Raw genomic sequence first — 23,060 nt, forward strand, 5'->3', positions numbered from 1 at the left:
AGGGGAGGGGAGAGCAGGAGAGAGCAAGAAATGTAGCTTTATGACTTACGAAGCAGGTCATCTCAGGAGTTAAAGAAGATGGGTTTGTTTCATTGTGATTTATGGCTCTGCTGTCCACTATGGGAACATTTGTCAGAAATTTATATGAGATAACAAAAGAGAAGATTGCAGGAAAAAGAGCAAGAGAGACAGATGAAAGGAAAAAGGAATAAAATAAACGTGTTATATAAAAATCTTAAAGGTCCCGTTTTTCGTGTTTTTTTGAAGCTTTGATTGTGTTTACAGTGTGCAATATAACATGTGTTCATGTTTCGCGTGTAAAAAAACACAGTATTTTTCACACAATAACTTATCTGTATACTGCTGTTTTCACTGTCCTCAAAACGGCTTGAGGATTTCCCTGCTCTATGAAGTCCCTCCTTCAGAAATACGTAACGAGTTCTGATTGGGCCAGCGGTTCCCGTGTTGTGATTGGACAGCAGCTTAGCACACGCAGAGCGCACGTTACCGGAAAGGTCCCGCCTCTCACCATAACGGGGATGCATGCGCTCAATGATCTCTAAGTACAGCGTCCCTGGGAAAGCCAAACAAAGGTGACTTGACTCCGGGATGAAAATAACAACGTCTCGACGACATGGCAACAAACAAACTATACGAACGCAACCGAACGCAACACTTCCTATTCTCCACGCGGGAGCAACAAGACCATGCCCCCTTTTTCGCGCGTTCTTGTGGGCGGAGGTTAGTCGACATACTGCTCTACTGACGTAATTAAAGCAGGAAGTACCAGGATGTAGTCCTAAGCAGCCGTTCGCTGTAGGCTTTGAAAGGGAACTTCTGTTAAATAAAATATCTCGCTTGGCATTGAACTTTGAGCTTTATAATTTTACAGGTATTATAAATGCTCTAACAGCAACATTACACACTAACTAAAGTTTGAAAAATGGGATCACGAAGAACAGGACCTTTAACAGTGAGATACAAATAAAATAATATAGAATACAAATAAAATTATGTTTAATGTGTGGTTTCATTTTCGATTTTCTTTCCCATTTTGATCCAGTTTTTGAAACCTATGATTCTAGGAGAAGGGACATAAAGTTATGATTCAGAGCTTTTCAGTAGTGTGCAATTTGAGCGCTCTAAAAAAAGAAAAAAAATTATAATAATAAATGGAATCAGTATTTATGTCTTGTCTTTGAGTACAAATAGCTAATCATCCTTTAAAAAAAAAACAGCTGTGGTAAACTTAATTCAAGATATATTCTGTTTAAACACCTAATATCTTATATTTATTACTTACAAAATTGTACGCAAAATAGTTTATCTTGTTTTAAGAATGTTTAGATGTTTGTACTGGGAAACAAGTACAAACCTCTCTCTCACTTTCTTTGTCTTTCTCTTCAACTTTTGCATTTGACATTTTTTGTTCTATGCTGCACCAACAGAAATGATCAAAAGTCTCTCTGTGTCTATGATTATACCCTTCAGTATGTATGACAAGGCTTGAGAGGCTGAAGTGTGCATTTGAACACATTGCACTTGTGTGCGTTGGCATGTATATCTCACATGAATTTAAACACTGGCCACCATGTAATTTGTGTCATTGCTTGACGGAGACTTATGGAGAAATGTGTGTCTGAAACAAATGTGCGAAGTGCCCCTCCACTGACTTGATTTCCATACTTCAGTACTGTTTTGGAGTAATAGTACTTGTATATTTTTTTCCTACAATTCTTTATTTCTCTACAATTTTCTTATGTTTTTACTTCAAAGTATCCAACCTGCCCTTTTATAAGACAAAATAAATAAAAATAAATAAATAAATAATCTTACCGAGCTAACAACACAATCGGTAACACTTTACAATAAGGTTCATTAGTTAACATAAGTTAACTACATTAGTTAACATTAACTAATAATGAACTGCAGTTATAAACCATTTATTTATCTTTGTTAACATTAACAAAGATTAACTAATGCTGAACAGAGGTGTTGTTTGTGGTTAGTTCATGTTAACTAATGCATTAACTAATGTTAACTACTACAACCTTATTGTAAAGTGTTACCACACAATCAAAACTTGTTTCAATCAAACTTTTATTAAAAAGTTAATGTAATGTTAATGTAAAATGTTACCAACGCTGAACATGGATGGACATGACCGAAATGTTTATAATCAACTATACACAAAAAAATTAAATAAAATAGACAATGATATCAGATATTTATTCATTTAAAACAATTTAACGTAATATGTTTTGGGATATTCAGATTTCAAATGAACATATTCTCTGTCCGAGAGACACATTTTTTAAACGGATTACTTTATACATTTGTTTTCATAGAAACATTGGCTTTTGTGAGTAAACCGGTTGCTTGTAAGAAAGCTGACTAAACTAGTTGCTTTACAAAATGTATAGACTTTAATTGCACTGTCCTCAGGCTTTCTGGATACCTGTCAAACCCAAGGATCGAACAACAATATTATTATTAGTAGTATGTGTAAAGTATATTGTAATATATCTTTTCGCTATCTGAAAAATAATGAGGGACACAGAATAAGCGCTGAATAAGTGCAAGAAGTTGTCTTCAGTCATAGATTTATGTACCTAAATCTGAGGTACAGACTGAACCATCATTTTTGTGTACCGTCTTGTGTATTTATCTACATTTAGCCTATTGGGCAACTTCTCTTATCTTAAAAAAAGGCATCTTGAATAGTATCATTGAGATTTGCATCCTGTCCTGTCCCTGTCCAAAGGGTGTATATGTGTATGTACGAGTGTATACTGTTGAAGGGCGCATGCATTTGACCTCTTGAAGTGATGATGACGATGGCAGGAGTGGAAATAAGACTCTCACAACTTCCCGATCCGTTAAACTGGAACTGTCACACGTACTGGGCCCAACCTCCTGACAAACAAGTGATTTGTTTCCCCAATGCCCGTTACCACCAGCACCACTATTGCCCCAGTGCAAGATGGATAGTCATGTCTGGTGCAGGACATATTACCAACACTATCAGTGATATTAGCCAAAGGAAATATGCCCTCCCCAGGGAAGGCTCAATCCTGGAGGTGATATACGGCCACATTATTCTGCACATCACTCATAAAGCTCTGCTCAGTGCTGAATGTATTCTTTTAAAATGGAAAGTTATACATGCCCCTCCACCTCATGATGCATTGCTCTACAGCACACCGTGTACCATCCTTGCTCAAGGGATTTAGGCTATGTCTACACTAATCTGGATAGATTTGAAAATGTTTTTTTTTTTTTTTTCAAAACGCTCCCCGTCCACACTAGTGTTTCTCAAAAATTGCTCATCCACATTGAAACATCTCTGAAAATGCCTAAAGGGTTAGTTCACCCAAAAATTAAAATTAGCCCGTGGTTTATTCACCCTCAAGCCATCATAGGTGTATATGACATTCTTCTTTCAGATGAATAAAATCAGAGTTATATTAAAAAAGTCCTGGCTCTTCCAAGCTTTATAATGGCAGTGACATTTGAACATGCATTTTGTATGATCTCACTTATTTAGTTCAAATTATTCACATGTTCACAGATTCTGCAAGCGGTTCACATACTTTTTCTTGCAACTGTATATTTATTAAATAATTACGATTTTACAAGAGAAACATTTTCACTGGTGGTTTCTGTGAAATGTTTATTTGTCTTTGTGTGTGTGTCTGTGTGTGTGTCTTGGTGTGTGTGTGTGTGTGTGTGTGTGTGTAAAACGTACTGTTTTGTGCTTCAGAGCTATGAGCTGTCATTGAAGGATGGTGCTTTTGTTTATCTCTTTCTTCACCCAGCCGAGTGTGGAGGAACGATTAAAGATGAGCCCATGGGCCGGATTCTATCTCCTGGTTACCCAGCACCTTATGAGCACAACTTGCACTGTGTCTGGACTATTGAGGCGGCACTTGGAAGCACCATCGGGTGGGTATCTACTCTTCCATTACCCCCCTTTCACCATCTGTCTCTTCATCACGCTGTTTCTCTTTTGATATGTTCATCTGCCTCGAAATGTAACTCCCAATCATATCTTCCATCCAATATCTTTGACCTTGAATGTCAAAGATATTGGATGGAAGATATGATTGGAGAACCATTGTCCACCATATTTGATACACACGTTTACTTAGCTGTCTAAATGGGGACATTCCATATACTTTATTGTTTTTATATACACCTAGCTATACAGCTAATTATAAATACTATAAACCTAACCCACACACAAACCCTGACAGAAAACTGTCTGCATTTTTTACAATTAAAACGTTAGTTTTATGCCATTTTTACAAACGAGTAGGAGGTTTTGTCAGATTTAGCTCAAATGGATACAACTTTGTCACTAAAATTTGGTTATTTTAGTGATATTTTTAAAAATGACCACCATAATTGTGTATTTAAACATTTTAAATGACATTATGAAGTGACATGATTTAAACTTTCAGAAAAGTCAAACTCTACTTTTTTATTATTCATATATTAAAAGGCATATTGTTGCTACTGATAGGATATCTTGATAACAGGAATGAAGCAGAAGTACAATGACATTTAAGAAATCCATTCCCTGTTTGCTTAAACAAAATCCGGTAACACTTTACAATAAGGTTCATTAGTTAACATTAGTTAACTGCATTAGTTAACATGAACTAATAGTGAACTGCACTTATAAAGCATTTATTTATCTTTGTTAATATTAATTTCAACATTTACTAATGCATTATTAAAATCTTGTTAGCATTAGTTAATGCACTGTGAACTAACATGAACAAATCATGAACAGCTGGATTTTTATTAACTAACGTTAACAAAGATTAACTAATGCTGAACAGAGGTGTTGTTCATGGTTAGTTAATGTTAACTAATGCATTAATTAATGTTAACTAATACAACCTTATTGTAAAGTGTTACCCAAAATCCAAAATGAAAAACACAACCATTTCATTGAATGACTTAATATGTCCATCCTTCTATCCCACCACACTTGCCATACTGCGTCTAATTGGTTTGATGGTGTATTTGTCAGCTCTCACCTTAGCCTCAAGCACCGATTGGCTGGCAGGGCGAGCACCATCTTTGCGCATGCCAGTATTGTTCATCGTGCTGTCACAGTCAGCAGGACTCAGAGAAGCTAGGAGGACATTAGCACTTTGGCAGTCCTACAGGCTGACCTCTTCCCTTCCCCAGCAAATCGCTCCCTTTCGCACTAATGAATGAACATGCCCCCTTGTTAATTGCCACTCGTTTCGCCAGCGTAATTTTGCATGAAATCTCGCTGCCTAGCGCTGCCTAATTTGTCCGGGGCTTTAATTGTGCTGTTTATCAGATACTTTCCCCGCCCTTCATCTAGACACTTTAAGAGCTCCCAGACACTGATTTCTTGCTGTGTTAAAGTGGTTCAAAATTGACATTTGATTTGGTGTTGCTGCGCTAAAGGCTTTGTAAGGTGCCTTGAAGATGTGGAAAGCTCAATCAAATTTCCCTTTTTATCCTGTATCCTTTGTGTCCATAAATAGTTGGAAATGAGCAATGAGGCGAGTGTAATTATATCATAAGGGTTATTGAGTATCAAACGCTGGTACACCCCTCCAGACGCTCAAGCGAGACGAGCAAGCCATATTTAATAATTCAGGTCACCTGTCCTTCTCATTTTTTGTATAACCATGTAATTTAATACACTCTGATATTTAGATGTTGCCTGCTTAAAGCCTGTACTTAGTCAGTGTCATGTAATAATTTCCACAAAAAAAAACAATGTTATTGCAGTGTTCTTAAGCACAATGTGAAGTGGAGTGCCTGAAACCCTTTTAGCCCCTACATCGTGGGCCTCTCTTGTGGATTATTTTATTTATATTTTTCCCAGTTATCTCAATGGTAAAAAGTGTCCCAATTTACCTGAATTCAATTGGGTCTGTAAGTTGTTGTTGCATGAGTTCCTTATGTTAACCAAGGCTGCATTAATTATTATCAAAGCTACACTAAAACAGTAATATTATAAAATATTATTACAATTAAAAAAACTGTTTTCTATTTTATTTTTATTATATTTAAAATGAGTTTGTTCAGATGATGGCATCTTCAGGGTCATATGACCCTTCAGAAATCATTCTAATAAGCTGATTTGGTGTTCAAGAAACATGTCTTATTATTATCAAAGTTGAAAAGGCTTGTGGCGCTTAATTATTATTATTTATTTTTTTTCTGAATTAAAAAAAAATCTTACTGACCACAAACATTTTCATATATTTAATTTTCTTTTGTTATGGTCATGTCTCTTGGGAACCAAGTGGGTCACAACTGCCACTGGGTACTTAGGGTGCTCTGATCAATCGGGCGCCGATCGTTATCAGCTGATAATCGTTTCATATAGATTGATCAGTGGTCTCTATAAAGGCAGATCGGAAGAGCCAATCAGAAAACTTGCGAGACAATTTTTCTATGTGCAGCTATAATTGATTCACTACATTCACCAGTCTGGCAGTTCTAACAGATGTCTAAAAAACTATACATTTGCAATGTTATTGCGAAGCAATAGAAGAGCAATGACTGCAAAAAACTAGAGCTGTGCACATTTTTTTAAGTTTTTCTTACCCCTTCAGTGGCGGTTTTTCCTCCCTAAAAGCCCACACTTAACATCCAAATCAGCTAGATCAGTGATTGTCATAAAATACAAGAAAGAGATACTGTTCTCCAAGCAGCTTTAGTAGGAAAATACACACAGAAATATGTCAAAAAATGCCTGGGTTGGTGAGTATTTGCTTAAACTTAACGGCCCTATTTTAACGTTCTAAACGTATGGTCTGAAGCGTGTGGCGCAGGTGTACTTAGGGCATGTCTGAATCCACTTTTGCTAGTTTATCGACGGACTAGCAAAGAGGGTTGTACGTAGTCTCTTAATGAGTCATGGGTGTGTTTTGGGCACAACGTGCAATATACCATTCAGATTCTCATTGCGCGTTCCCTTAAAAAGCCAGGTGCGCTTGCTCCATGGCGGATTGCTATTTACATGGCGGAATAAAGACACCCTCAACCTGATGGTTCAGTTTATATACATGTGTGTATTGCCACAATTGGTCAAATAATTAGCCAATTTCATTTGACATTACTGCAGGTAGGTAATTCTGATACATGCAATGACTATCCATTATGACATGTAGGCGTTTTTATCTTTATGTACACAATAATAATCTTTTACATTGTAATCCTTTGGCATGTTTGTGTGCTGCTGTGCGTCCTTCTGTGTGTGTAATAAGCAGAGTGTACGCACACTGTGCATCTGCCTATAGGCGCATATTACTAACGCGCCCTTTAAATAACAAAAAAAAAATACTGTCGAAAATACTGAAAACGACTGCGCCACTAACCAACAAAAACCTGGTTTTCAGTCGCCTCAAAATTGCAACCCGCCAACAATGCGCCTGAACATACCTCGTTTTCAGACCAGCACACCCATAGGCGAACAGATGGGCGCGACTGCATTTGCTATTTAAATAATGCGGGCGCTGGAGGTGAAAATGATAACTGCGTTGGGTTGAAACTATCAAAAAACACATGTGTCACGCCTGCCGTCGCATTGCGCCGGGTGTATGATAGGGCCCAATGTCTTAAGTGAGCAAACAGTTGGGAAACACATGTAAAGCGCATGTGTAATAGTATATTGGATCTGTGCATTCGGTCTTAAAGTGATCCTGATCGGAGTAACCTTACTTGATACACCTTCAAAAATATTAGCATAACACCCCATGTACAGTCAGGTTTGCCTTTATTGGCTAGCAACCACATCTAGTATAGAGAATGAAGACATCAGAAGTGTTTATCACTGAAACGTGTTAGTTAAGTAAACACGTCTGAGCTTGGGAGTTATTTAAAATCAAATTAGTTGGAAATCATGTTCCAATACTGCGTTCCGCAAGCAGCAGAAATGATTTCTGAAAAGCTTGCTTGTCAAATGTAAACAGCTGTTACAGTGTGCATATGTGTGTGATGTGCTGTTTATTTAAGTATATCTAGAACAACTACATGATCATCGCAGGTCATATAATGAGGTATTAGGATGTGTCTGTGTTTATCCTCTTCCTGTATGTCTGTGTTTAGTGTTATTATGAGATCCCCTTCCACAGGCACAGGATAATTAATAGATTGGGCACCTTCCAGTCTCAGACCTAGTTCCCCAGTGTAAGCTATGCACATACATTCCTTTGATCTCATCTCGAGTAATCAATTATTCAAGATCATTTGCAAGGCAATAGGATTGAGATTATGTCCTTAGGGATGGATGTATGACCAAAATCAACTCTTATATAAGGGCATATATGATGAGACATTTCTTTTTAAATAAGTAAATCTATAAATTATATTATATATACAGTAAATACACATAAACTACCAATAAAAATATTTGGGTTGGTCTTTGTGTGTGTGTGTGTGTATGTGTGGCTGTTAATGCAGGACTAAATGCAATTGTTAAATAACCATTTAACAAGTTATATAATAATATATCATTACTGCTTAACTAAAAAATGGAAGTTGAAAATTCAACTGTTAAAGCATGAATAAGATACCACGAATCAGTTAATTTGAGTTTGATGTGGGTATGCTATCAGTAATAAAATTATCATTTAAAAAAATTAGCCATTTATATCAATGCGATTCAAAGATGAATACTAATGTTATGCGACTGAGGGAGACACATGATAGCGAATCAGTTTAAAGGATATGAAAATTGTTCAATACATTGACTTGTAGTAAAAATTGCATAAATGCATTATATTTTCATAAAGTTTAATAAAGCCCAATATAAAAAGTTTGCAAAAACTGTGATCTCCAAAATACTTACAGACCATTATTTTTTTAATCAAAATTTTAATTTTAATAATGAATGTAATATTGATGTTTAATGACATATTTGTTAAGTTGCAGACATAACTGACTGAATGAATGTATGTATGTCTGTCCATAATAATACTTCCATAAAGTATTATTTACACTTAAAGACGTCCATATCATCTACAAAAGCCATTGTGCTTGGACCCCGATGATCGCCTCAAGTTCAACCGCATTGTTTCATATACTTTGTGTCGCTGCCCACAACGCGTCATATCCAGCTAGTCAACTCCGACCAAGCTCCATGATACTTATTTATTTCTTCATTTGAACACCTTGTGAAAGGCGATTTTTGTAAAGATAAAACCGAGTTTAAATTCATATTGGAAGAGATATTGTGCCTACTTGAAAGTCGAGAACGGTCCAATCACACATGGCCAAAATATATATAAAAAAAGACCCAGACCCTCCGAGGACAATCTGAAACAAGTCAATTAGAGCTTAGCCTCAAGTCACATGCGTGTAAAACAATTTTTTTTATATTTAATAGGTGCTAACATGACTACCAGGCGAATAGTATGACTAAGTAATGTTATATTGTAATTATTTTGCAATATATATTTAACTTAATTTTAACAGCCTTCTTCTCTGGCTAACTTGTCGGGGTTGGTGCCTCACCGCCCCCTATTGACCAGCCGCCACTGTATATATGCTCCATCTGCAATGCACTTTGGAGTGTGTGCTGTATTTTTCAGCTTGATGGATTTTTTAAAACTGAATATATCTCTGAATAAGCGCTATATATCTCTATATAATGGGTGATACATTTGTACTGTCACAGTGTGTATACTTTGATACCGCCCGGCTCCAGCTGTCCTGTCCTGGTGGACTTCCTTATCCAGAGGGGCTGATGTAAAAGTCTGAGACATAAGGATGTGCAAGGGTGGACTGGGATGGTTGTATGATGTGGCAGGATGCTGACAGGGAGGGACATACTTCGGGGTTTCATGACGCAGGGGGTGCAGGCGATATTTCATCGTTCTTTCATCACAGACACATCTCCACGTCTGAGATGCCTTTGTTTGGTAAAGGTGATAATTACTTTCAGCAGCCACTTCACTCACTCACACACACACAAACACACACACAGGAAGATATACTGCCTAGCCCAAATGTTCTCATCCACGTGGGATTAGACATCGGTTAAGCCTGCTGTTCCAGAGCCGGTTTGGAACATTCGAGTCGCAGCTCAAAGGATCGTACTGTCACGCTCAAGGCTCATCTGCAGTCACGAAAGAAATCTGAGGAATTAACGGAAGCTGGGGTCCCTCTTCCCTATTCTACTGTTTTATCAACCTCTTTTTCTCTTTCTAAAGCCTTCAAGTCATAAATTAGCCCTGTTCTCCTCTAGTTTCTATCCCATCTTCTCAAATTTTACACTTGTTTCTTCTCTTCTCTCTTTTTTTATTTTTGGCTTGTTCTATTCATTGTCTTTGCACATATTGTACCGTATATTGACGACTGGACTATCCAATCAATACTTTGTAATGACTGAAACATTATAATTATTTTTTTTTTGATTCTAGGGTTTTTGTGCTGCCAAAGTTAATATACTAGCAGACATCGTTTAAAATATAAAAAAACATGCTTAGCAGCATTACATTTATCGTCATGGTGCAGTATAATTGTTGATTTGTAGCATTTTCATTCTTAATAGTTAAAGTTATGATATATCATAGATCAAACTAAAATGAATTTGTGGCCATTTTGATTAATTATTATAGTTAGTTTGGACATAAAGGATAGTAAATGTATTTAAGCCCATGTTTCAGTTTTTTCACTTCTCGCTGATACTCACAGGTCTCACTTTTAGAATGAATATTTCTCACACAGTAACAATAATGCTAGGTACGAAATGAACATCACAGTGGGGAAGTTGTTGGTTTGTCAGTAGGGTATTCTTCTTTTAATTCATGAAATCGTTACCTGGCTAAGAATAGTCTTAGGAAGCTCAGGGTACAAAAATTGTCAATATGTCTCTTGGCTTCCAGGATGCTTAACATCATATTTAAGGACAGGGTTGCTGTCACACCACATGATGCATAACTTCAAACACAACAACAAAACCAGTGCAAATAATACAGAACAGCATTATTTATTCATGCTGTGGTATATGCTGGGAATAATAGTCCTGCCTCCAGCACCACTGGCAACACTGTGTGCTTCTTTAGTAGCTTAATCAGCAACATCGACCAACTTGACCAGCCAAGATGCTAATGAACATCATCATTACATTGTTACATCACCTAGACCAGCACCAGACCAGCGAATGTCATGTTTTTTCTTTCATTAGAATGGTTGCACTAAAACGAAGTGTATCATCTTACAGGTTATAGTTTTTTTGTAGCTATGTGGGCACTATGTCATTTAGCCAAAATCTCATGTTATTAAAGATAAAGTGCTACGCACAGGATATGACTCGAATGCAAATGCTAGAGGGCCCTATTTTAACAATCTGAGCACATGGTCTGAAGCGCATGGCGCAGGTGCACTTAAGGCATGTCGGAATCCACTTTTGCTAGTTTAACGACAGAAAAAATTGTCTGCACGCCAGGCGCATGGCCCAAAAGGGTTGTACATAGTCTCCTAATGAGTCATGGGTGTGTTTTGGGGCGTAACGTGGAATAAACCAATCAGAGTTTCATCTCCCATTCCCTTTAAAAGCTAGTTGCGCTTACACCATGGCGGATTCGCTATTTACATGGCAGAATTAGCGAGCGGAAAGACTAAATCCTTCTCCAGAGAGGAATCCTTTTAATTTTTATATTTAAAAATGTGCTGCTGCGCATCCCTGTGTGTGTAATAAGCAGAGTGTACGAGTGTTGTGCACACCGCCTATAGGCGCATATTACTAACGTGCCCTTTAAATAACACAAAAAATACTGCGTTTTCAGTTTGCCTCAAATTAGCAATGCACCTGAACACATCGTGTTCTCAGACCAGCACACCCATGGGAAAACAGAAGGGCGCGAGTGCATTTGCTATTTAAACAACGTGGGCGCTGGACGTGGAAATGATAACTGCGTCGTGCTGAAACTAGCAAAAAACTCTTGTGTCGTGCCTGTCGTCGCATTGCGCCCTATTACACTCTTCTCCCCTCCTCTAATACATAAAACATTATCCTTTATATATGGTAAAGAAATTGCTGTACTTATTCAAAGACCCAGTTCTTTAATTACCCTTGCACACAAGCAGAGACGGTCCAAACCAGTGTTGCCAGGTCTACGTAAACAAAACCAGCCCAATTGTTATTCAAAACCCGCCCAATCATGGCCAAAACAACAACAAAAAAACCTGTGGCAAGTGTAAAAGTAGCCCAATTGACTTGGCAACACTGGTCCAAACTGCATGTGATTCACGATAGAGGCAGTTTGAGCAGGCACGTGCAGAGGGGGGGGCTTTGGGTGCTCGAGCCCCTGCCCTTTTTCAAAATGAATCAAAAGTGCCCCTCTCAGACAAATATCAATGATAATATCGTGGTCAATAAAATTATTATAACATGACAATGTATACAATTGTAACGAACGGCTCAAAAGTCGGACAATTTCTGTTGAGGCGTTGCCGTAACGCGTTGCTATGGGTCGCGTGCGTTTTGATTGACAGCTGATTTTCCTCTGTTCGGAAGCGGCTCTCGAGCCAAATATGGTCCTTTCAGAGAGTGTGTGGCCTTAAGGGAAAAAAGTAAACCAATATTTTTTTTTCATCCATAATCAAAGCTAATGTGTTGATTTAATTACAAATCTATATATTATATATTTTAAAGTATTACACAATTCACCAATGCCCGTTTGTCATGTATATACACCAACCAATCGTGATCTGGCAAAGCAAGTTCAAATTCCATTGGGCGATGTGAAGCGAAGCGGTAATTTTCTGTTCTTATTCAGAAATCGGTTGAAAATTACATGGACAGACGAACTAACGTTTGTGGAACGATTTCCTGCGGTTTGTCTCATTTTATAAATTGCATCACTGACAAAATGGATTTTAACAAACAAATCCCTGCACAAAACCATGCAGCAGCAGCAAAAGTCGCATTAATGGTAAGTGTTAAATTCACTTGTATTTATGTATATTGATACACCGTTTACTATTTCATGAAACTATCAAAGTTAACAAACCCCAAGTGCCACCGGCACCTACAGGCCTATTATGTGAAGTGTAGGCAGGCGAAATGGTTACGTGAAAGGACTTTATTATATTACCATTTTTGAATATTATGCAGCATTATGAAAGTCTCTTATGTTCATCAAGCCTGCATTTATTTGATAAAAAACAGCAATATTGTGAAATATTATTAAAATAATGGTTTTCTATTTTAAAATAATTTAAAATATAATTTATTCCTGTGATCACAGCTGTATTTTCAGCATCATTACTCCACTCTTCAGTGTCACATGATCATTCAGAAATCATTCTAATATGAGGATTTAATGTCAATGATGGAAACTGTGATACTATTTTCAAGATTCTTTTATTAATAAAAAGTTAAAAAGAACATAATGTAAAATTTCACAATATTAGTCTACTGTTTTTTTCTGGATTTTTGATTAAATAAATGCAGGCTTGATGAGCATAAGGATATATATATATATATATATATATATATATATATATATATATATATATATATATATATATATATATATATATATATATATATATATATATATATATATATATATATTGCATATATATATTGCCCCTTTTTTACATTTGAGCCCCTGCCCCTGAAGAACTCTCTGCACGGCCCTGAGTTTGAGGATCCAATGTAGTTGCAAGGTTTAGTCACAAGCTCAATACTTTTGATTGGGTAAATATTTGCAAAACCCACAGACAGACTTAAAGAGTGAGCAATAGTAATGATTTGTGAAAAAAATAATAATAATAAAATGACAAAATATGGAGAGACAAGCAATATTATACGTTTTGTTAGTTTATAAAGTAATTGTCATATGGAGTTTTAGCATTAGAGTGAAATGATAATGATACTAATAAGGAAAATAAAAAAATCTTTTCATTGTAATTGCCCCCTGGACATGCGAGCATTGACAAGTTCCTAGAATGCCTATGCATATATGATCTGATCGGTTGCTTGTATTATCAGCAGGTTAGACAGGCACAGGGGAGAGAAAGACCTCCGAAGACTCTAGATTTGATCAATCAATTAATGAGGCTAATTTTTAATGAGCTGTGAAATTGTGCCGTCTCACTTGCAATGTCTGCTTGGTCATTACTCTCAATATACAAACTGTCAAAGTTTGAAACTCACAATTTTTCTAAAAGGTTAATGTACCCCAAAATCCAATACTTTGCTAAATGGAGGAAATGTGCTCACGCGCACCGAGAATAATCTGATGATAAACACCCGGATGGTTCTCCTGCCGGTGTTCTCCTGGGAGCACTTTGCAATGGGGATGGCTGACAGAGGCGTAGGGAGGAGACTGTGCATTGTGGGTAGAAAGTGCTGTGCACTTGTTTTTAAGGTGGCCAGGACCTCACATCTGCTGAATCAGACTGAGAACTGCTTCTTACACTTTTCCAATCTGCCTACACTGCAGATAAAGATAACTAATCATTAATGCATCAGCTAGTTCCACCCACCGTATTCTACTATTAATGAAGGGTTTTTATTTTATTTATTTTTATGAAAACATTTATTGTTCATGTTATGTAATGAATTTATTGTCTGTATTTATTTATTTATCACCAGACAAACAAATGCAGACTAACATGGATTTCTAGGCTGTTTTGTGCTGGTTATTGTTGAGTTGGTGCTGATTTAGCTGGTCTAGCATAGCCATACTATTCATCAGCAGAAGTTAACTGTCTCTCTGGTTTTGAAGATATAGTTGAATCCTTATGGGGACGCTAGTGGTGTTTAAGATCTTGTGGCCTTGACCTTGATACCTTTTGAAACCATATTCTCTCAGCCATTCATTGCTCTGGAAAAACTGATTTGAGCAACATGAATGATGCAATAAATGAATCACGTTTTCTATTTCAGTTCATTAAAATGGACAGCCGGGTTCTTAGGCAAACAGGTCATGGTGTGGGACTGAATCTGGCATTTTTCCCTGTTCTTTTATATTCAAATAATAGTATCTTGTTTTTTTTTTATCGTCCTCTCCTTTTAATCAAATAGCTTCCATCCAAATTGCAGTCGTACCCATCTGGAATAATGGAGATGTCCTGCACAGATATGTGCATAAAGGTGCCCTTGAGCGGCTTGATGTTCTATACTCTACTACAATGAGAGATGAGGACCATCATTGCCGTGATTGCAAGGCAGCACTGTATTGATATTCTGACATAATTTTGTTTTCCTCTTCAGAATCTCCTGTTGAGTTACAGTGACCTAACCGCAAGTGGTGGCATCATTGTAATAGAGTGCAACAGTCAGGTTCCAGAAGTAAAATTCAGTATTTAAAATAGGGAAATATATATGTTTCTGTAATTTGTAATGAGATTATTATTAGATTATGTCAGTCGCAATGCTTTGTGGGTTTTTTTTCTTTTTTTTTTCTGATTTATATATATTTGTATATACTGTATACCTCATAGCTGGTCGATTGGTGAATTGGTGTATACATAAAAAGTATAGCTAAAAACAGCATTCAAGTAATAAATTAAATAATCAAATACAAAAAATAAAACTGCACATTCTTCACTGTATGAATAAAATGTATTTTTATATCAGGCTGCTGTCACTTTAAGAACTACAGTAATGCACGGATCGGAAATATTGATACACATAGGCCTACACGATTTCTTCCAGTTACATTCACTTAGAGGTGCACTATGTAACTTTTCCGTCCGCTAGAGGCCGCCTATTCAAAACAAAGGCGTAGCTTGATGATGTCAAGTTTGAGCGCAGAATCTTGGGACACAGGTGGAAAAGAATCGGGATAGGACTCGGGCAGAAATCAGGGCAGGACCAATTGTTGTGGGAGCTGAGCAAGGCCGCTGAAGCGATTGTTAATAAGATGAACGCAACACACGCCTTGAGAGCAGTAGACTTTTATTATTCCACAGTTGCCGGCACCATTTCTGCTTTTCTGGTCATGAGTATGAGGTAACGCAGCTCTGTTAATCATATTAGATACATTTGAGTGTGTTGAAAAAGATGTTATGACGTTACTCTGTGCGTTTGCTCGGCGGCTGCTATGACACTTGTTGCACACTGCAATAAGAGTAAAGCGTTTATACAAGATAAAAAGGAAACCGAGGGTAACACCAATATGACGCAATTGACTCCCTCACACGTCCCGGTTCCTTGGTTAAAATAGCAATTTCCTCAAATAGTTGGAAACATTTGGGATATTGTTAGTACTCAATTGAACCTGGCATAGTGGTTTTTGGATATTTTACTGCAAAAATGTTACATATTGCAGCTTTAAGACAAAAACTGTTTTTGTGAACATTGTGTTTTTGTGTGAAAAAAGTGTGAAAACACCCTTGGAATGCGATTGGTATTCTTTCTTGAATTATTTGCATACGGAATTGTGATTTCAATTCAGATATTTTGCATTTACTTTAATACTGAATTTTGATTTTCTTCTTTTTGTCTTGCTACATACATAACATTCATACATTTTGCCTTCACGCAAAAGCAGTTCTGATGCATCCTTACTGTCTAGTAAGCACTGGTTATTTAGGAAATATAGGTAATAGGGGTGTAACGATTCGTTTTAACAACGATTCGATTCGTATCACGATTTGAGGTTGTCGATACGATTCAAGGACGATATTGGTTCATTTAGAACGATACGATCCGAAACGATTCAGTGACTTAAAATCGATTCAGTAACTTTTTAGCCAAAAATTGTGTGACTGAAATAAATATCTGGATACTGTTTCTTGTAAGGGAATCAGGTATCAATTAATTATGGATATAAACAAACAAGTAAACAACAATTAATGGCAAATGCATTCAAATTTTATTTGAATAAAGTGCAACCAACAGTTTAGGTTGAATTAAAAGGAAGTTAACCTTTTCTGCTCTCATTTTCAATTTCCAATACATTTTCAATAAAAGCACAGTAAGTGCAACCAACATTTCAACAGTAGGTTAACCTGCTACTTCTGCTTTTGTTTTCCAACATAAAAATATTACAATATTAGTATAAAAAATAAAGTGCAACTAACTACTCTTCAGGTTTAATTAATAGTAGGTTTACCTGCTACTTTTGCTGTTGTTTTACAACATTAAAATAATACAAATACAATATTAATATCAAAAATAAAGTGCAACCAACATTTCTTCAGGTTGAATAAACTGGCTGAACCTGCTACTACTCTCAGTTTAATAAACAAACAATATTTAACAAAGATAAAATGTAACCAACTACTCTTCAATGACTCGTCAGATTTCTTTTTCAAAAATATCAACATGATCTGACCGCAGAACACTTCTCTGTGCGTTCACTATGTCTCCAGCAGTGCTAAAGCTCGCTCTGCTGGCACACTGGTGTCAGGAATTCACAGGTAACATTTAGCAAGGGTTGAAAGTACAGGTAAAACGTTACTAACTTAGCTCTTTCTCCTGGTGGCTTGATAATTTCTCGCACGTTGGCTTCTCTGTCATCCGCCATGCTATGTTTTGTTTTCTTAGCGCTGCTGCTGGTGCGTGCGTTGCGATGATGTCACAGATAGGCAGACTTAATCGAGTAACGTTTAACGGCTTTATCATTAAAAGTGCTAAGAAAAAATATCCATATAAAGTCTGACGTGCTTAAATCCAATGCGTTATTTCCCATGATCGATACAATCGATTGATTACCTTTTAAAACGATGTTAGATCGATATATGTCGTCCGGAAGGCCATCTTGCCGAGCACAGATCGATGTAGTTAGATCATAGGAAAATAAATCGATACATCGATGTAGTAGATGAATCGTTACACCCCTAATAGGTAACTATTTATTTTAGGGTTCAATTCTCGCTATTCTCTAGTTGCTTATTAGCATGCATATTACTAGGATATTGGCTGTTTATTAGTACTTATAAAGCATATATGAATGCCTTATTCTGCATGACTTTCTTTTACATCCTTAAATCATACCCAATACCTAAACTTAAATGCTACAAAAACTAGCTTACTAGCTATTAATAAGCTGTAAATTAGTTTATTGAGGCAAAAGTCGTAGTTAATAGTGAAAATGTGTTCCCCATACTAAAATGTTACAGAAATGTATACACAATATTTACTTCTTTAAACCCTACTGTCTACCGATTATTTACAAAAATATACTATAAATTTCTCACCCAGCTTTCAAGTACTCTTATCATGGATATTATCACAAACACCTGCAATTCTTAACAATCATTAGATATTCATCTCATGCTTTCACAGGTTACTCTTTTATTTATGTTAATAGCTTTTTTTTTCTTTTTCTTAATGTCGTGCATGTTTTCAAATGTGCTTTTCATTATTTTATTATTGATTCTCTTTTCTCGTCAGGATAATGTACACCGCCCTTGCTATATCGTACATGCAGATTTTGTTCTCAAGAGACTTGTCTGGTTAAACGAATAAGCAAATAAATGCATCCACAGACATGCATTCACAAAGCGCACGTCGCTCCCTGTCTGCCAAGTCATTGCAGCAGGAACGCGGGCGAGACTCCCGGGGTTGCGCTGCTGTTTGGTATGCATGTGACACAGCTCTTCTCTCCAGTCGCCTTTCTTCCTCTCCTTCTCCCTTTCTTTGGATCTTCCTTTGACATCTAATTGAACCACTTTGTTTCTTAAAGATGCATGCAACACTTTGCTTACCTCTTGTGACCAACTTCAAATTGGTGGTTTTAGTTGTTTAATTTGGAAGGACAGGACTCTTGGCTCACTCTTGTGCTTGGTTTTAAGTAAGTAGATGTTTTTGAAAAGAATAGAGTGAGTAAATCAGGTTGCGGATGACCTCTGTTGAGATCAAAAGTATTTTTCCATCACTTGAGATGCAGTTGACCGCTACCTTTTGCGTGGTTTGAGGGGAACAAATCAAACCTCGTGGGGTTTAGTCTTTCATCTCCCTCCACCTTCCCCTTTGTATTTAACATGCAAATCTGACAGACTGTAACCACCCACTCTCCTGCCAACGCTCCCCATAGCCCTACCAACCGCCATCCCATCAGTGAGGATTACATGAAAGAGTTGTAGAGCAATAGAGAGAGAAGCAGGAAAGGATAGGCGAAAGAGTAAAACGCATTTCAATAAATAAAAAATGAACATGAGGATTAGTTAACGATAGCGGTGTATGGATTTGCTGCACCAGTATGATGATTGTTCAGGCAAGACCCTCGCTCTACTCTCAATATCAGTGTCTCACTCTTTCCTCGAAAGCCTGGATCTGAGGTTAATTAGCTAAACATCACGGCTAGTGCTGAGTTCAAGGGAACTCCTTATGTTAAGAAAGACTGTATTTAAAATTTTGGAAGAGTACCGAGTTTATCCCAATATGCAAATCCGGTCATCATTTCCACCCCATCATCACATTCCAAAACCTGAATGAGAAAGATTTTGGCAAATGTCTCAAAAATGTCTAAATAATGAAAGTAGGTTACACTTTATTTTAATGTGATGTTGTTAGTGTAGTTACACACATAAGTACTGAGCAATATTAATTAACTACATGTACTTCTTATAGGGTTATGGTTAGGTGAAAGGTGAAAATGAGAATGCAAAAACAAACAAAAAAAGGATCTTGAAAGATGTGACACTTCAGGCTTGTCTGGCTATCACCATCTGCTATGTATTTTCTACTGCACACGAGGCGTTAGAAACGAGCATAATTCAAATGACTCTGTACGCAATTGGATAGTCCTTCAACCAATCAGACCACAAGAGGCGTGATCGACAGGCAACGACCCATCGCTTCTCTATCCGTCATCGTGTTAAACCCGCCAATAGCGCGCCAGGTGGAGAAGCCAGTCTTGATTCCCGCAAAAGTGTAACAGAAGCAGCAGAAATGAATGTACAGGTTTCCAGACTGAGTTGCAGGGCGAAATCAAATCGCCGGCAGATCAGGCTGGGTTATGCTGTTTACTGTTGATTTGGTGCTAGATTAGCTCATTGACATAGGAACTCCTGGTGACGCTTGTTGGCGACACCAGTAGACCAGCATCTAAAATTCAACACAAGCATGTTCTTGCATCTTACAGGCAAAGAGGAAGTTGGCTGGCAGTAACGGAATAGGTGCATCATTGTGCGCCTGCTTCCCCTTGAGAAACCAGCTGCCACTTGCATAGATTAGCACTTTATCATTAGCATGACACAGACCTGTCCTGTCGGCAGTGATGTGATGGAAGTCGGAGTCTGAGGGGGTTTCTGAAGTGCTCGTTTCCTCGCAGAAAGCCACAATGTGTGTGTGATAAAACTTTGGGTTGCCAAATGGGTGGAGGGGGATGGAATAATTTGGTTCTTTATCAGATTTGTAATAGCACTCTGGCTGTAGGCTGATTAATCTCATTGAGAACTTCTGGATTAAATAATGTTTCTGTTTCTTTATCTGTCCGCCTGTCTCGCTGCCCCCCCTCTCTCTCTCTCTCTCTCTCTCTCTCTCTCTCTCTCTCTCTCTCTCTCTCCCTCTCTCTCTCTCTCTCTCTCTCTCTCTCTCTCTCTCTCCCCCTCTCTCTCTCTCTCCCTCTCTCTTAAGCCCTCTTCACACTGACTGCAATGTTATCGCTGGAGGTCGCGACATGTCTGTACTTGTTGGTCATTAGTTTTACAATGTGTGTCTATGTGTGTGTGTGTGTGTATGTGTGTGTGTGTGTGTGTGTGTGTGTGTGTGTGTGTGTGTGTGTGTGGTCCTGGTAAACCCTATGTTGTGGGGACATTTTTTGGTCCCTATGAGGAAAACGGCTTATAAATCATACTAAGTTATGCACTTTAGTTATGTTATTTTGAAAATGTAAAAATGTAGAAAGTTTTCTGTGATGGGTAGGTTTAGTGCCAGGGCTAGGGGATAAAATATACTGTTTGTACAGTCTAAAAATTATTTATGCCTATGGAGAGTCCCCACAAAGATAGCGAATTCAAGTGTGTATGTGTTGAATTCAAGGTTGATTGGGACACTTTTTGCCACAGAGATGACTGGGAAAAAGTGTCCCAATCAACCTGAATTCCACCTAAATATCCTAATTTGCATAAACTTTACTCGAGAAAAACTTTACCTCATTGTGTCGCCACTGAACCCTGCCGCTCTTGTCAGTAGAAATCACTGACTCATTGAAAATGAATGAGTTCCCACTGCTTAGTTGGTGTCAGTGTGAATGGGGCTTTACTCTTAGATGCAGGGCCTTTATTGTATACACAGCTATAAATAGCTGTTGAGCTCTTTCATTTCACACCCAGTGAAATGTGTGCGGTGGGAAATACCTGTAGTTCGCACAGTTGCTGTATATTGTGTGTTATATGTGTCTTTCATTCTGAATAGATGGATTTGTCGAATTCTAAAACCCCCACACAATATTAAATTGAAACTGGGATTTAGAAATACTTCCCACTCAAATCTTTATGGGTGGAGAAACGCACGCACATAGAGAGGAGGAAACCTGCGGAAGCTCAGCTAATTCACTTACGTGAATTACAGTAAGCCAAAGCGCTTTGCTACTGGTATGGATGTTCTGTCGTATCAACAATACCATGGAAATACTACACATATATGGCCTACAACACTATTGAATTTGTCATTTTCGTCCCCACAGCAGTCGTATGTGAATGGCAGGATTGCATATTCAATAAAACCCCTTTTGTTTTCAATAACCAGACAGTCTTTTGGTTTCTAAAGCAGATGGACATAACTCGAGTCATGGAGTGCATGTTTGTTTTCTAGAAATAAGTACCTAACTTGACTTTTGAGACATCAATACTTTCCCTACCGCCCCCGAAGTCATCCATGTGTAAAGGCCTGTGAACCATGAAGGATAAGGTCAGCTTGTACACATGAGCTCTTTTTCTTGCTCACTTAGAATAGAACTGCAGTAATCCATGGAATTGCCATACTCGACCCAATGTCCCTTACTGTTTTTTTCTGTTTTTTTTTCTGCGTTAATGCAGCATGGTTGTGTTAATGAGCTTTTGTGTTTGTGTGACAAAGTTCTCCGCCACCTCCTTGGTTAAGGGCTTTTACTTCAGTTTCTTAAAAGCAGGCTCCTGACATAATTTACATAATTTCCTTTCAAATTGCTAACTGTTGATGATTTAACTCTTACACATTGTTCCAGTTACATTGATTGGTTTATATGAACTTATTTATTTCAAGACTTGTTTTAAATGTCTGTATTGTTCTACAGAAATATTTTTTTTTCTTAAACCTGGATGTTTCTCTCTTTCTTTTTTAAATAGCTTTCATTAAAGCATGTAGCGAATTAGCTCAAAGGGTAAATATGAATATTTATTCATAACTCATTATGATTATTCATTATGATAAATTATGAATATATGAAACAGTTAATGAGATTAACTTGATGTAGCTAAATTAACATTACAATCAATCAGTTTATCCTGTGAACACTCAGTATTGATTATTAATCAATTCTCAGAAAAGGGTATTTTTCATGGCCACAGAAAAATAATTCTCCCTTTGCATTTACTGCGCTTAGAGTGTGTAACAAGATCGATCATTTAAGTGACAATTTGTTTGCAGGCAGGGAGTCAGGACCAAATATGTATTGTGCACAATTTTTTTCCAACTAAATCACGAACACGACTAAACTAACATAAACGCATAAATACAAATCACACATACATGAGTAAGATGGGAAGTGACAGAATGAAGAAACGGATCGGAACAGATGAATGAAACTATGAAAACACCTAGGAGAACCATCAGTGACTACAAGCCTCTTTTTTTCTGAACAAAGGGGTTTACAGCTTTAACTAACTACACAGCGATTTTGTATATTGTACCTTACTTGCATTTAGGCTAAGCTGTTGAAGAGCGTCCGATGTACAATCACAGGAGAAATTTTTGATAGTTCGGTCTGATGGTGTTGAAGTTGCAATCAATTTCTTCTGCGTTGACTGAAGAAGATATGATGAACTTGCAGTTATTTAGACTCCGTTGAGGTCAAGCAAAATGCACACGACTTGAGGTATTGGGCCTGCCGGCCCACTACCGTGTGGTCGGGGTTTCCTTTCCCACACACGCACATGGCTTGATGTGT

The 23,060-nt window shown here is 37.4% G+C and overlaps 1 protein-coding gene across 1 annotated transcript in view; it reads left to right on the forward strand.

Annotated features, from left to right (window-relative positions):
• The window catches only part of csmd2 (CUB and Sushi multiple domains 2), a gene marked incomplete at both ends in the record, with an annotated part of 367,659 nt that overhangs the window by 256,397 nt on the left and 88,202 nt on the right, over nucleotides 1-23,060 (forward strand). Inside the window, 1 exon segment of the mRNA XM_079829996.1 lies at nucleotides 3,819-3,945. Coding sequence (XP_079686122.1) covers nucleotides 3,819-3,945 — 127 coding nt within the window.

Source organism: Gobio gobio (genome assembly GCF_949357685.1).
Source record: "Gobio gobio genome assembly, chromosome: 11".
NCBI classification, from domain to species: Eukaryota; Metazoa; Chordata; class Actinopteri; order Cypriniformes; family Gobionidae; genus Gobio; species Gobio gobio.